Genomic DNA, 13,976 nt, shown 5'->3' on the forward strand with positions numbered 1-13,976 from the left:
AACAGATGACATCATACTTGCCAACCTTGAGACCTCAGAATTAGGGAGACATTTGTACATATACATATATATACAAAAAACTTGAATTTTACAGTGTTTATCGGATAAAATAAGTTAAATGTTATTATTGTACAGATATTCGGGAGGGGGACTGAAATTCGGGATTCTCCCGGAAAAATCGAGAGGGTTGGCATGTATGGATGACATACTTCAATAAGACTTTAAGAATGCACAAGCATCTACCTAAAATATATTTATTTAATCATCTGTGATATTACTAGCTACAATTATAATGTATTTTTCATCTCCCTTGAATGAACAGGCAGCCTTAAAGTACTTAAGCAAACTTGGTGCAGCAGTAAAAAAAAAAAAAAAAAGCATTTGAAACACCAATAAAATTAAAAGAACTGAGCCTGTGTCAAGGAGGGTGCAGTGGCAGGATGAAGGATCCAAAATGCAGGACTCGTACACAGACTGACAACTTAGAGCAGCCGCTTTTAATTTTGGGAAGACTTTCTATAGAAAAAAACTCAGAAAACTAGAGACGAAACTGGAAACACAAACTAGAAAACAAACCAGGAACTGAGAGCTAAAGCTTAGCCAAGAAACCGAAGGAAGAAACACAGCAAGGTGAGGGTGGAACAACGTGATACCATGTGAGTGAAGTTGGCCCCCCCACCTTCTTCAAATCCAACAAAAGTGGTATCAAACGTTTGTGCTACGTTTGTGCTGGTTTGTGCTGCTAAAATTGTCGTTTGTGCTGCCTCTGTTTTAAAGATATTAATGAAAATGCAAACGTCAAAAGGTCAACCAGCCCCCCACATCACCCAAATCAAACAGAAGTTGATGTCACAGGTTTGTGCTGCAAAAATTTTTGTTTGTGGTGCTATTATTTTAAAGATATTAATAAAATTCCATCCATCCATTTGCTTATCCTTTTAAGGGTCACAGGGGGTGCTGGAATCTATTCCAGCTGTCATAGGGCAAGAGGCAGGGTACATCCTGGACAGGTTGCCAGTCTGTCACAGGGCCAACACACAGGGACAGACAACCATTCACACTCACATTCACACCTATGGGCAATTCGGATTAACCAATTAACCTATCACCACAAGCTGCATGTCTTTGGAGAGAGCCCGGAGAGAACCCACGCAAACACGGGGAGAGAACATGCAAACTCCACACAGAAAGACCCTGGCTTGATGGTGGAATTGAACTCAGGACCTTCTTGCTGTGCGGCAACAGTGCTAACCACCGTGCTGCCGTAATAATAACATTAAATAACATTTATGAAGAAATTTAAAGGGGCATGCCAGTAGGTGCGTATCAGTTTATAATTAGATAAGGTGTTTTGAGCCAATAAGCTGGTTGTGGATCACTGGCTACCATGTTTCTTAACATTACCTTACTCCATCTAGTGTGCTACCAGCAGGGTATATGCTAAAATGCTAATGGTTGTTAAAACATTAACCTAATAATATGTGAACTGTAGCTTTTAAGTCAAATGCTAATATTAACAAAAGTGCTGTCATTTGTATGTGGGCTGTCATGAGCAAGTTGTATAAAATTAACATACACAGGAGTGCACTTCAGTGATTCAGCAAATCTGGACTCAAAGGCTCCAAACAGCCTGCAGAACTGTGAACCTTAGGTAACTGTCAATGTTACATGAAAGGGCCGACCTATATTTTTTGCAAGAGTCAAACTTCTGTAGAACTGTATCTTGTTTTATTAAAATCAGAGGCTTTTGCAAAGAGTGTAGTGGCCAGCTGTACATTACATGTGAAAAGGAACCTGAAAATCACTGCCCAATGGTGCTGAAGTGTGTAATGGCAAACACGGATGAATCCATGCACACTGGCTTTTCTTTTTTTTCTTTTTTTTTTTTAAACTGCTTTTGGTTAATTTATTGCTTGTTTTATTTAGTCGTTTTTTGTTTTTTTTTGTTTTTTTTGCCTGTCCCGTTTGGCTCTTTTGCCATCAGAATTATTGTCTAAAGGCAAAGAAAGATGCCCAACGGATTTACTTTACCAAATTGACCATCCCAGCCTTGCCGTAATGGTCCATTTGATTCACCTTTTATTGTTTATTTTATTTTCACTTGCTGAATACGGGACAGACTTGACTGGGGGAAAGAAGGGGAGAAAGAAAGAGGGAAAGAGAAACAGCTGAGAAGAGGGACGGGGGAGAAGGGCAAAAAACAAAAACCAACAGAACGGGCAGAAAAAAAAGAAAAAGAAATGCATATATCAATCACCTGGATCACCTGTTGAGAAAGAAAAAAGAAAACAAGCAGAAGAGAACAAGAGTAATAGAATAAACAACATCACAATGATATATGGGAATATGACAGTAAATACTAAATGTTAAACATTATTGTGCAGCACATAAGATCAACAGAACACAGTGTGCTTTGAGGTAGGAGCCAAAAAGGGTGTAGTTTGTGGGTGTGATCACCCGTGTGTACACCTGTGAGCATGGACGGGCTTGTTTTTTTTAAAAGGTTCCTTCATGTAATGATCTGCTAGAGGGTGTGGGGGGGCCACAGCCCCGTCCTCCAGGGCATGAAGCAGGTATGGAGGAGATCAAAACTCCAGACATCCAGAGGCCCCCAGAACACAAGAGACCAAGGAAGACCAACAGAGGGGCAGCTGCGCCACTGTCCCAGAAAGAGCTGAGGAGAGTCCCAGATGAGGGCTCACCCAGCAGCCGCGGAGCAGAAGCCAGGGGGGGTTGCAGTGACGCGCCCGTGAGCTCCGCCGGCAGCCAGCTGTGCCTGAGTGACCGAGCCACCCACCTCCGAAGTGGCCCGAGCAAGCCCCAGGCTCCAGGCCCCGATAAGCGGCCGCCAAGGAGTGAGCCGGTGTGTACCCGGACGCCCATCCCCGGACACAAAGAACCACCAACGCACCGATGTCTGAGGGAGTCCGCCACTGGCATATAGACACAGACATACAGGCACACACAGATAAAAACATCCATTCCCACCTTCATGCTCTCATATGCACTCACTCCACACTCAACCAACGTGGAGACAGACATAAAGAGACGCTGTACACACGATCACACTCCCCAAGCGTACTCTACGAACCGGGTCTAGGTACCCTTGCCCCTGGAGGGGGAAACTGCACCCAGACCCAGGTGGTGTTACCCTTTTCCCTGCGGTGGGGAGAGGCAGACCGCCCCGACTCGGCAGCAGCAGGGAGGCCCCACACTCCAGACCGCAGTCGGACAGCCAACTCCTCCTCCTAGCCCCCCCGCTCCAGCAGGCCGCAGAGAACGGGGGTGAGAGAAGACTCCAAACCTCCCTCCACCCGCTCATTGTAGTGTTGATGCATGTGTGTTCTAAGGTGCATTTAAAACCCAGGAGGGCATGGAGCTACCTGCCAGAGAGCAGCAGGTAAGCGCATGGTCCCTCCTGCTAGCCCTCAATGTCTACGTGTATTTAAAATTGAGAGGTGGGCAACGACGCCAGGGGTGAGGTGTACCCCCTGATGGTCTTTTGGATACCGTGTAGCGTGCCCACCCCCAAGATCCTATATGTATGTGTAATGAGAGTGTGAGTAACGTGAATGTCTAAGTTGTGGGATAAAATTGAAGTACAGGCAGCCAGAAGGGGACAGAGGGGGAGATGCCTCCCCCGCACCCTGGTGACATACCTTTACCCCAAGGCCCTGCATGTGTGGGTGATTGTGGTGGAGTGGGAAGAGGGAGGCAGCTGGAGATGGGGAGGGAAGGAAGGGCGGGGCAAGTGACCCCTCCCTGGGGCCAGCCGCTGACCCCAGTAGGCACCCGCATACTCTGCAACCCACCAGCAAAAGGGGGCCCAGGCCCATCCGGACCGGGGCCCAGTTCAGCAGCGCCGCCTGGCCCTACAGAGCCCGGGACAGCCTACCCGACCCCACCACAGAGAAAACTGCACCCACCCCGTCATCCACTCATCTTCCAGACTACACAAGACAATAGACGCCCAGGCTGAGATCTTCCTCCACCTCTCCTAACTCCTAACTCTCCTAACACAAAGCCTAACTGAAACCAACATAATAAACTCCAATTTCCCCCCATGGTCCCGAGTTATGGAATGAACCAATTTGCAGTCTTCCTTTAAAGCTCGCTCCGCCCCTTTTCCACCTCTTGGCTCCTCAAACAAGAGACTGGAGCAGCTGCAACTAAGGTAACTCAGAAAACAAAAGATTAGTCATACATAACAGTGTAAACTAAAATGTGCGCACTTATTTTAGAATGCAGTGTTATGTGGAAATGTGAATTAATTCTGAACCAAATCAGTTATTTGTCCTGTAAATTAATTCTTATACTTAAAGACAAGTGTGAATGCAATGTTATGTAAAAGCCTCTACACTAATATGGTGATATTACCACTGTGTGGCTGTAAGGGCAGCCATCACATCAGCACATTTACTTTTCTTTAAGCAGGCGTGGTGGGGTCCTCCTAAGTAAGTTTGAACTTTTTACCAAATTATTTCATCAAAGCTTCTCCATCACTGAGATCATAACAGGGATTGTTTGGGTCTTTACACTCATCTCCACGAAACCTGACAAAATGAGTCTCACTTTGCTCATATAATGCCAGGAGTGTCTCCATATTCCACAGAAGTCTATGCAAACATGTATCAGTATTCCATATTTATATATATTATTGATACTATAACAAAAGCTGTCACCAACACAATTGTCCTAAGGACTTTTTAACAGGATTTCCAACATAGAGGCAGGAATCAAGAGAGTTCAAAGACTCTGGAAAGAAAACTAGTGAGAGAGAGAATGTGTGTTTAAAGACTCCATAACAAATGCTAAGAGATGAGTGAATGATTTAGTCAAGTCAGGAACTGTGGTCTCAAAGAAGACAATCACTAGAACCCTGCACAGGAATGGACTGCAAGATTGCAAACCAAGAAAAACTCAACTTCTGCAAAAGAGACACCTTCACAGCAGACTGAAGTATACTAAGGACAACCTGAAGAAAGATTATGCACACTAGAAGTGCGTCCTTTAGTCAGACGAGACAAAACTAGAGCTCTCTGGCAATGGAGAGGCTGCTTGCTGCCCATTTATCTCCATCAAACCAGCTCAAATTGGTCTGTAAAAACTATTTGCCAGTTAAAATCTTCACTGATCTCCTAATATCACACCACAAATTATAATTGCGTACCTATGTCACATTATTGGAAATTGAAAGCAGCAGAGCCTGTTGCCAAAAAAAAGCTGTCACAACAGTCATCATGTGATTGACTCATACGGAACAAATCCAAGTGAAGATGATAAGTGATAAAAACCTGCTTTGAATCCAAACACTTGCAACAATGTGTGGATGGACGCGTGCATCAGGTACGTGTGTCACACTGCAAAGTCAATATTAGTTTCTGAAGGTGGTTACTGGTTTCACCTGCGCATCCTCACAGCTTTATCTGTATGTGACGGCACCCAAGCTGTTGTAATTTAGAGTATCAGCCACTTGTCATGTTAATAAGGGCTAAATAAAGCTGAGACAGAAAATGGCCGGTGTGAAAGCTGCTGAGCTGATCGTCATCTGTTTCATGTTGCTACAAGGTAAGGCAAGAAAACATTTTATCAACACATTTCACAACAAAGAAAGCGACAGCAATGTGTTGATTTACTTCCTGCACAGTCGTAACACCTTACACATATTTACTAATGTATGAAGGATTTATTAAAATTTAGCATTAAAACTTCCTGTAAGAAAAACAAACCTAACTTTGAGACTAAAGTTAAAGTATTGCCTTCATTTCTTTATACGTGATATACATGCAGATTAATACATAACAGAGAAGCTAAATGGTTAAATGTTTAAAAACTTTCCCATCACTATTATTTTTGTCATTAATTTTCAAACGAAGGAGGTCATTCAGTTACATCTATCTCAATAAAGGGCAGCACTGGATCTGCTTTTATTTTTCAGTGTTTTCAGTACAATTACATTTTCATTACAAACAAAAGAAACGAGTAAACACACTCGGCTCTCACGTGTTTACCCGCTGTAATAAAATAAGCATCTGCTGCACTAAAAAAAAAAATACAAATGGAAGAACTGAGCCAGCGTGTTTTCATGTTCAAGCATTTAACATAATGGTACGTTTAATTTGCTTGTTCTCTTCTTGATCTCAGGCTTTGTGGCGGCTTTGAACTGCACCAGCCCAACTCCTGCTGCCCTGTTTGATGAACTCACAAATCATTTGTTCCCTAACAAACTGCTGCGTCCTGTCGAAACCTTTGCAAAGCCAATAAACATATCCATCAGCATAACAGTGGCAGGAATTTTAGGAGTGGTGAGTCTACACAGCTTATACACAAAATATTAATATCATGTCATCTATGTGGAACTAATAATCCTTATGACTCTAATATACTTTCTAATGTTACTCATCTTTAGAATGAAAAATCCCAAACACTGTCTTCAGTCATATGGCAGGTCCTGGTATGTTTTGAACAGCTCTCAGAACTAATACAATAATGTCACATTTCTTATATGATTATACTGACATTTTGTAAATTATTTCTGTTGCAGCTATTTGTATTTTCAGCACAATGAACCAATCCAGAGCGATCATAAGAATGAATCAAAATGTTTGGCCACTGAATTAATACATAAAGAATACATTACTTGTTATTTTAGATTTCCTTAAGTCTGTAACAGTAATTTCAAATATTTATTATCACTTGGGAACTTTTTCTTACAGTCTAACATGACTTAATGCCAGATGTTGTGTTTCCCTGTTTCAGCAGTTAGCATGATAGCTGTAGTGCTGTGGAACAGTTTTGCTGTTGTTCTGTTTAATGTAGGAGTGGGATATCGAAGGACTGAACTGGGATGAGAAGGAATGTGCAGCTAAAAGAGTTTCGGTTCCTCGGGACAACCTTTGGGTCCCAGACATTCACTTAAAACAGCTGTAAGTTTAATGAATTTTCTAAATCAAGTCGAAGAAACTAACTTTTAATTAAAACACTAAAAATGTCAGAAATGACAAAGCAGTCATGAGAGACATCGCCGTCCACAACTGAGCTGGGAGACCAACACTTGCTCTGTAAACAGAAAGTGGAAGAGCAGGTTTTCTTTGCTAAGGAAGCTTACGTCCTGATGAGTGCAGTGTACTTTGCTGTGGTCTGCTGGGGGAGCAGGAGATAAATAAACTAATCAGGAACCCCGACCACCCTCTGCACCACCTACTGGACAGGCTGCGACATTTATTTTCAGTGTTGTTCAATTCAAATTTTATTTATACAGCGCCAAATCACACTTTATATTGTAAGGTAGACCCTACAATAATACATACAGAGAAAAACCCAACAATCATATGACCCCCTATGAGCAAGCACTTTGGCGACAGTGGGAAGGAAAAACTCCCTTTTAACTCATTCACTGCCAGCCATTTTCAAATCAGGTAACTCCCCACTGCCAGGGTTTTTGAGCATTTTTACTCATTTTTGAAGAGCCACAGAAAACTGTGTGTTATGATCATATAAACGCTGAACCTACCAAAATGAAGAACAGACTCTCTTCTTTCATCCAAAAAAAAAGCTTGTTTCTACCATTTTCCATTCTTTAGTAATCAGCTGTAGAAGAGAGGTGGGTTCCACCAAAAATGCCTGTTTTGACCAAAAAAAGGGAGAAAATGAGCTTTTTGTGAAAAATACATTTCAAGCAGAAAAGTGCCTTTGACACTAATATTTCTTGCTTTGTGACACCTCTAACATATAAAATAGTTTTTCACTTCTATAAAACAGAAATAACACTGAGAAAGGTTATGTTTTATCAAAACAATTTATTTACAAATATATGAAAAAATAAAATTCACTGACAAGCTGCCCGAGGTTGTATTCTGGCCCCTCCCATTGAAAAACGTAATTGACGTCTATAGACGTCAATGGCAGTCAACGTAAGTTTTTCAATTGACGTCTATAGACGTCAATGGCAGTGAATGAGTTAACAGGAAGAAACCTCCAGCAGAACCAGGCTCAGGGAGGGGCGGGGCCATCTGCTGTGACCTGTTGGGGTGATAGAAGGAAGACAGGATAAAGACATGCTGTAGAAGAGAGACAGAGGTTAATAACAAGTATGATTCAATGCAGAGAGGTCTGTTAATACATAGTGAGTGAGAAAGGTGACTGAAAAAGAAAAACTCAATGCATCATGGGAATCCACCTGCAGCCTATGTCTATTGCAGCATAACTAAGGGAGGATTCAGGGTCACCTGGTCCAGCCCTAACTATATGCTTTAGCAAAAAGGAAAGTTTTAAGCCTAATCTTGAAAGTAGAGATAGTGTCTGTCTCCTGAATCCAAACTGGAAGCTGGTTCCACAGAAGAGGGGCCTGAAAACTGAAGGCTCTGCCTCCCATTCTACTTTTAAATACTCTAGGAACAACAAGTAGGCCTGCAGAGCGAGAGCGAAGTGCTCTAATAGGGTGATATGGTACTACAAGGTCATTAAGATAAGATGGGGCCTGATTATTTAAGACCTTGTATGTGAGGAGCAGGATTTTGAATTCAATTCTGGATTTAACAGGAAGCCAATGAAGGGGGGGGGCAGCACGGTGGCACGGTGGTTAGCACTGTTGCCGCACAGCAAGAAGGTCCTGAGTTCAATTCCACCATCAGGTCTTTCTGTGTGGAGTTTGCATGTTCTCCCCGTGTTTGCGTGGGTTCCCTCCGGGTACTCCGGCTTCCTCCCACCGTCCAAAGACATGCAGCTTGTGGGGATAGGTTAATTGGATAATCCAAATTGCCACTAGGTGTGAATGGTTGTCTGTCCCTATGTGTTAGCCCTGCGACAGACTGGCGACCTGTCCAGGGTGTACCCCGCCTTTCGCCCTATGACAGCTGGGATAGGCTCCAGCGCCCCCCGCGACCCTGAAAAGGATAAGCGGAAGCAAATGGATGGATGGATGGATGGCCAATGAAGGGAAGTCAAAACAGGAGAAATCTGCTCTCTCTTTCTAGTCCCTGTCAGGACTCTTGCTGCAGCATTTTGGATTAGCTGAAGACTTTTCATTTAGTTTTTAGGACATCCTGATAATAATGAATTATTGTTCTCTTACACTCATCACCTGATTTGAATATATTGTTTTTCATATATATTTTTTCAGTGTTTTATTATTGTATTCTGTTCTATTCCAGCCTGGACGAAGCCAGCTCTACCAAAACTCCCTATGTCTACTTATATAATACAGGTCATGTATATGATGATAAGCCCATCACAGTGGTCACTTCTTGCCAATTGGGAATCTACACCTTTCCCTTTGATATCCAAAACTGCTCGTTGACCTTCGGATCATATATACACTTTGGTAAGGCTGCCTGAAAATTTAAAAAAATAATAATCTCAAAGAGTCTTAAAAATTATTTTTTTAAACTCTAAAACATCCCTATAGAGCATCCATATTCTGATTTTAACACAAAACTATGTGCTAATATGCAAATAAGCAAAAGTCTTGAATGTCACTCTAGCTACGGATATTCAGATGATTCAAGGCGCCACAGCTGAAAAGGTCCTGAAAGAGTCCCAAGATGTGATAGTAACCAATGGGGAGTGGGAGCTGACAGATATAAATATTGCCGATTCCAGCCTGCATTTAGACAGTGGAAGCTACTCTGAGATCACATACTATGTAAGCGTGTTTTTACTGACTTTTTCATCCTTCTGATAATTTATTTTGTACTGTTATAGCTGATCACACTTTATTGTTTAATAGTTCCTAATTATGGGAAGCCTTTATAAACCAGTCGCTATCATATTGAACATGTTTGTCGTGAGAATGAAAGTAAAGTAAAATCAGGTGCAGATGATGCATGAGTGAAACATAAAGAAACTGAACTGTGCTGTGGTGGCACAGGACAGCAGGGATTACGTCCAGCATTTTGGAAGTAGTTTCCGTTTTAAAAGCTTCATTTCTAATATTTGATGTAATGAGACATCTCGTTTATTGACCAAAATTCTGAAGCAGTTGGTAAAAACTAAGTACATCCTATGATTCAGTGACTTTAGCAGCAACAACTTGATGTAATCATTTTCTGTCAGTCACATCGGTGTAAAGGAAAAAGATTGATTGATGCATACAATCTAACAAAATTCTTACAGGTTTAATACTTTTGTCTCTTCCCAAGATCGTGCTAAGACGGAGACCAATCGCCTATGTGGTCAACCTCCTGGTCCCCAGCTGTTTCCTAATCACAGTGGACCTCTTCAGTTTTGTGCTGCCCCCACAGAGCGTGGACAGATCCTCCTTCAAGATGACACTCATCCTGGGCTACACCGTCTTCCTGCTCATAATGAATGACCTGCTGCCTGTTACCGGGGAGAAAACACCGCTCATCAGTGAGTGTACATAAATGTAGTATCGGCTGCATAGTTCTTCTTTTGAAGAAATACACTGTGCTGTATTTATACACTTAAGGAGGTTAGAGACAGTGTTTCTGAAAGACAATACAGTGTCCTTTGGATTATGAAGGGTTGAATTCAAACATCTGTGGAACAGACGTCTCGAAATCAAATTTTCACCAAAACTGTCAGTTCCTAAAAAAACAAGTTTTCTAAACTGTGAAACTCTTCACCGAAGTACATTTTGCAAAACTGGATGATCCCGATCAGTGTCAACTTGCCAAAAGGCTCCACCTACTAAAGACACATTTATTCTTGGGGTGTGGGGTTTTTTTTTTAGCTCTAGTTGTCATGTCAATGACACACAGCAAGATAAGGCATCTATGGCTGTAATCCAGACATTTCTTAAACACGATGGTAACTAAGACTGAGAAAGAGAATATGAGCTCACATGTGAAAATGATTTAATGAAAACTGTTCTGAGTTCTTCCTGTCTTTGGTGCTGTTTCCTGCAGATGTTTTCTTCTCCATCAGTCTGGCGCTGATGGTTGCCAGCCTGTTGGAGACGCTGTTCATCACAAACATTCAGTACAAGCCCAGAGAGTACAGCGCAGTGCCTCACTGGCTCAGTGTCCTCGTGTTACGTTATCTAGCTGTTCTTGTTTGTATCCCTCCAAAGCAAAAGAGCAACCGAGTCACAGTCTCCCTCAATCCATCTCACAAAGGTACGTTATTATTTTTATAGTCCCGTTATTACTAGAAGATTTTGTTAAGAGCCCAAGCTGAAGAAACAGCTGTGGCCTGTATTGACTGTAGTGGACTATGTGTTAGGTTAAACAACATAATGCTGGCATTATGGCTGAGGATTGTGTGTTCCAGCTATAGGGAGATCACATTCCTGAGCCCCCCTGGGAAAGTCTATGCCAGGGTGCCGGAAAAGAGAGTCCGTTCGTTAGTCGAACCTCGGATGCAGGAGCAGGAGCTTGGTCCGCATAGCCAGCAATAAGTCAAACATGTTTCTGGTGCGTTGGACGCCAACAGTGCTGCCCTTTGTCACTGAATCTGTTCATAATCTTTATGGACATAATATTTAGGCATAGCCAAGTGGCAGAAGGCTTCCACTTGGGTGGCCTCAGAATTTCATCTCTGCCTTTTGCAGATGATGTGGTTCTGTTGGCTTCATAAGGTGACGGCCTCCAGCTGGCACTGGAGTGGTTTGCAGCTGAGTGTGAAGAGGCAGGATTCAGAATCAGCACTTCCAAATCTGAGGCCATGGTCCTCAGCCAGAAAAAGGAGTGCCCACTGAGGGTCAGGGACGAGTTCCTGCACCAAATAAAGGAGTTTAAGTACACTCTAAAATGAAAGCATAGTACAAATAAGCAATTGGAGTTTTAAAAAACAGGATGGAATCAATTTCTTTTATGCAACGCGATGATGGCTGCATGTGTTTCTTTGCAGGTAACCAATGATTTCAAAAATGACCCTCCTTTTAACAAATCCAGTCCGCTATTTTAACTCAGTAAATGAGTAATAATAATGATCTCCAGCCTTGTGCTCATCAACATTCTCATCTGAGTTAACAAGAAGATTGTGGAAATGATGTCAGCAGATCCTTTTATGGCAGCGATGAAATGCAGTGGAAATGCAGGTTTTTGGAATGACGTTTATTTTCATGTCAAAAAGGACTTTGCAATTCATCTGATCACTCTTCATAACCTTCTGAAGTATTCGCAAATTGCTATGATAAAAACTGAAGAAGCAAACTTTGTAAAAAATATTATTTGTGTCATTTTCAAAACTTTTGGCCACGACTGTATCTCGTGGTCTTGTTCACGAGTGAGAGGAGAGGGAAGCTGGAGATCTACAGACAGATTGGTGCTGCGACTGTAGTGATGCGGAGGCTGTACATCATGTTGAAGAAAGAGCTGAGCGTAAAAGCGAAGCTTTCAGTTTATCCATCGGTGTACGTTCCCACCGAAAGAGCAAGATACAAGTGGCAGAAATGAGCTTTCTCCAAAGGGTGGCTGGCGTCTCCCTTAGGGATAGGGTGAGGAGTTCGGCCATCCGGGAGGGGCTCAGTGTAGAAACACTTCTCTTCCTCTTTGAAAGGAGCCAGTTGAGGTGGTTTGGGCATCTGACAAGGATGCCTCCTGGGTGAGGTGTTCCGGGCATGTCCGACTGGGAGGAGGCCCTGGGGCAGATCCAGGACACGCTGGAGAGATTATATCTGTCAGCTGGCCTGGGAACGCTTTGCTGTTTCTCTGGACAACCTGGAGGAGGGGGCCGGGCAGAAGGAGGTCTGGGCTTCTCCGCTTAGGCTGCTGCCACCGTGACCCGGCCCCGGATAAGTTGAAAACCATGGATGGAGGGATGCAAGAAGAATAAACGAGTTGAAAGTTTCTCCTTCACTGAATTATATTAACTTGTACCAGAGAGCCAAACCACTGAGAGCTTCAAGAACTAATAGAAGGATTTTTAAGGCAAATCTGTGTGTGTGTCCTGGGAGCCAGTGAAGTGACATAAACGCTTGGGTAATGGTTATATTTGCCTATATGCAAGAACTCTGATGATGGTGTAGTCCTACAAACAGAGCGTTACAACAGTCTGACCTGTTCGATATGAACGCATGAATCATTTTCTCGCAGTCAGTTCGAGGTACCAATTTTTTTTAAAACTTGTAAACAATTTGATCCTGATGAATCTGGACACGTAAACTTTAGGTCACAACTCTCCACAGTCATGCCACGTATCTCTCAGCTGAAAAGTACGTTATGCTTATCCTTATTTAAGCCGGTAGTAATATAGTCAAGTCGATTTTAATCACCATCTACGACTTAAGAAAAAGTAACCACTTTTTGTGGTCTCAGGGTGTTTTGTTTGTGTTTCACAGCACCATCAGCGAACACCAGCGCCACAAACCTCTCCGACCATCAGAGCATCTCAGATGTTACACTTTCAGCTTCTCTGGACTCTCCGGACCCAGTTCTGGAACAACTGAGGATGTTAGGCAGAGAGCTCACAGCCATCCGAGTTCAGATGGACAAATACTGTCAAGGGACCAAAGCCACGCAGGAGTGGGAAATGATCGGGACAGTGATCGATCGTCTGCTGTTTGGCTTGTACATCATCTTCATTTTTGTGAGCTTTATCACAATAATAAGCATCTGGATATGGAATAATTCATTTGCTACATGATTAGATCAAAAACTGCATCACATGGATTAGTGCCATGGCAATCTTCACTTCACGCATGCACTTGACCCCGTGCTGATTCCTTATTTGTTTGCATATTTGTCACACGTACATGTTTCAGATCAAAGGAATTGATGACCTGAAACATTTTAGTGTGACAAATACACAAACCAAGAGCAAAGAGGGCATGAGTTAGATTTGCTGAGATCAGGAATTGCAGCATTATTTAGTATAATGAAAATAGCCCTGCTTCTGTTATCTGAATTTCATTCCTGTAATCAAAATAGCATCAGTTAATGAGCTGTAAGGTAGCTGGCCTTGGCAAACTCTGCATTTTACAGTCACAAACTGTGGTTTACTGTATCCTGACACTATTTACTGGAGCTTCCCCCCCCCCCCCCCCCAAAACATATCAGTAGCCAGAGAAAAAT

The 13,976-nt window shown here is 42.6% G+C and overlaps 1 protein-coding gene across 1 annotated transcript; it reads left to right on the forward strand.

The window, feature by feature from the left end:
• Positions 1-5,513: 5,513 nt before the first annotated feature.
• LOC308396486 (5-hydroxytryptamine receptor 3A-like) lies at positions 5,514-13,919 on the forward strand (the record flags this gene model as incomplete). Its single annotated transcript, XM_080881831.1, has 9 exons — positions 5,514-5,568; positions 6,145-6,305; positions 6,410-6,454; positions 6,820-6,926; positions 9,153-9,322; positions 9,483-9,643; positions 10,140-10,350; positions 10,869-11,078; positions 13,244-13,919. The coding sequence occupies 9 exons, from the start codon at positions 5,514-5,516 to the stop codon at positions 13,546-13,548; spliced, it is 1,425 nt and encodes a 474-aa protein (XP_080737957.1). The 3' UTR covers positions 13,549-13,919.
• Between the last annotated feature and the right edge of the window lie 57 nt (positions 13,920-13,976).

This window comes from Rhamphochromis sp. 'chilingali' (assembly GCF_963969265.1).
Source record: "Rhamphochromis sp. 'chilingali' genome assembly, chromosome: 5".
NCBI lineage: Eukaryota > Metazoa > Chordata > Actinopteri > Cichliformes > Cichlidae > Rhamphochromis > Rhamphochromis sp. 'chilingali'.